At 41.1% G+C, this 1,753-nt stretch overlaps 1 protein-coding gene across 1 annotated transcript; it reads right to left on the reverse strand.

The window, feature by feature from the left end:
* Window positions 1–621: 621 nt before the first annotated feature.
* Window positions 622–1,161, reverse strand: LOC132558069 (uncharacterized). The gene has a single exon (XM_060222593.1). It carries the CDS (start codon window positions 1,159–1,161, stop codon window positions 622–624), a length of 540 nt encoding a protein of 179 aa, XP_060078576.1.
* Between the last annotated feature and the right edge of the window lie 592 nt (window positions 1,162–1,753).

Consider the following 1,753-nt stretch of genomic DNA (forward strand, 5'->3'; position numbering starts at 1 on the left):
TATGTAATATCCTTTATCATGATTTAAACAGTTCTGTGTCAGTGCTGAAGTAACACTCGTTTTCCTCTCACCATTAAGTTCCGAAGTACTTCCTTTGTGTCACACAGCCTATTGACTCACGTCATCTTTGATTTAATTTAGTGGACTGGATTAACACTCACCAAGCAATCTCTTTGTAGACAAGCGTGAGTCACAAAGTCGGCCTCTATTTCAGATGAAGTGAATTACTTTGGAACCACGCATGTTACGGTTGGTTGAAATGATCCACACTTTTCCGAAGAGTGAAAATCGCTGTTTCAGAAAAGAGCTCGTGTTTAAAAGAAGCCGCAGATGTCACTGAATGATCAACAAAATCTCTAATGTCAAAATAGGCAACGGATAACATTTTCCATGACAACAAATAATTTAACCTTTGTCTTTTAGCACCAGCCTAAACTCTGTCAAGGCATTTTTCTGTTTCAAACTGGACATCAAAGTCAACACTCTAGTTATTCATTAAACGTCCAGCTGTCAATTGGTAAAACATGGTCAAGCCGCTGGGCTGGGTTTGGCCGTTATTCTCGTGTTCGAAGATTCCGGAACTGACTGTGGAAGTCCAGAACTAAAGACCGATAAGATGAATTAGGCGGGTATGGAATTGGAACGGTACTTCCGAGGGGAGTATAAACGAAGGTACCGACATTCTTGGAGTTCTTCCCAGCCATCGTCCGACATCGGCGTCGGAGGATCAGATGGCAAGCTAAAGTCACGTGATAACACAGGAAGAGGCTTTGTGGAATAGATAGGCGGCAATATGATGGGCGGAAGTCGTAACGGCCGCTCGTGTTTACGAGAAATCACCTCCTCTTCAACATTCATGTTTGGTAACTCATGTTCGGAAGACTCTGGTTTTGTGCTGTCCATTTTTTCATATGATATAAGCGTGCCAACATCGCCGTTCGGAAACACTATTGACGCTTTGAGAGTTCTGTCACTGTCCTGTCGCTGAAACTTGGTCAGTGACTTGTTGTCGGGGTTATTGTCAACAGACGTAAGTTTCCGGAGAACTCTCATTTTGAACTCCGCCGGAGAGATGTATTTGTGTATAGAAGGTCGTTGTGTTGGTTTGTTCTCAGCGCTGTGTGTCTTTCTTTTATCTGTTTCCAGCCTATCTGAGGTCATTCTAATATTGTCTCTCACTAAATACAGGCGGTGACTTACCCACCTAGATAAAAAGGTCTTGGTTAAAGATCAAGTAGTCTGATACTTTATCACACTGATTGCCTCCAACCGTCAATATCTCGGTCGTCCTCACCTGTGGGGTCTCGTCTTATCAAACCTGTAAGGGACAAATACACATACATTACATACACTGGATATGTATCAAATCAGGCTTGAACATCAAGAAGTAAAGAATTCACATCTTTCAATGGAACCGAAATCCAGAGATGAAGACCAAACAGATCTTAAAGATTTCGATAACTTTCTGCCTTATTTCAAATGTATAACTTAAACTGCCTTCCTTTGTTAAAGTCCATTAAACGCTTAAATACTTATACAAAATGGTGCACTCACCAGCTTAGATAAGGGATAAGCATGCATCGTTTACATTAGGTAAACACAACTATATTATTTGTCCACGAACCTCCTCTCTACAGCACATCTGTACTTACACTCACGCAACTGGCCAATCACAATAGGCGCCACTTTGATTGGCTATTTAAATACACAATCACACTATCAATCATTACTTGGATCTAGATTATATTTGTAT

This window comes from Ylistrum balloti, unplaced genomic scaffold (assembly GCF_031769215.1).
Source record: "Ylistrum balloti isolate Yb309-2 unplaced genomic scaffold, AGI_CSIRO_Ybal_v1 Utg370754, whole genome shotgun sequence".
NCBI classification, from domain to species: domain Eukaryota; kingdom Metazoa; phylum Mollusca; class Bivalvia; order Pectinida; family Pectinidae; genus Ylistrum; species Ylistrum balloti.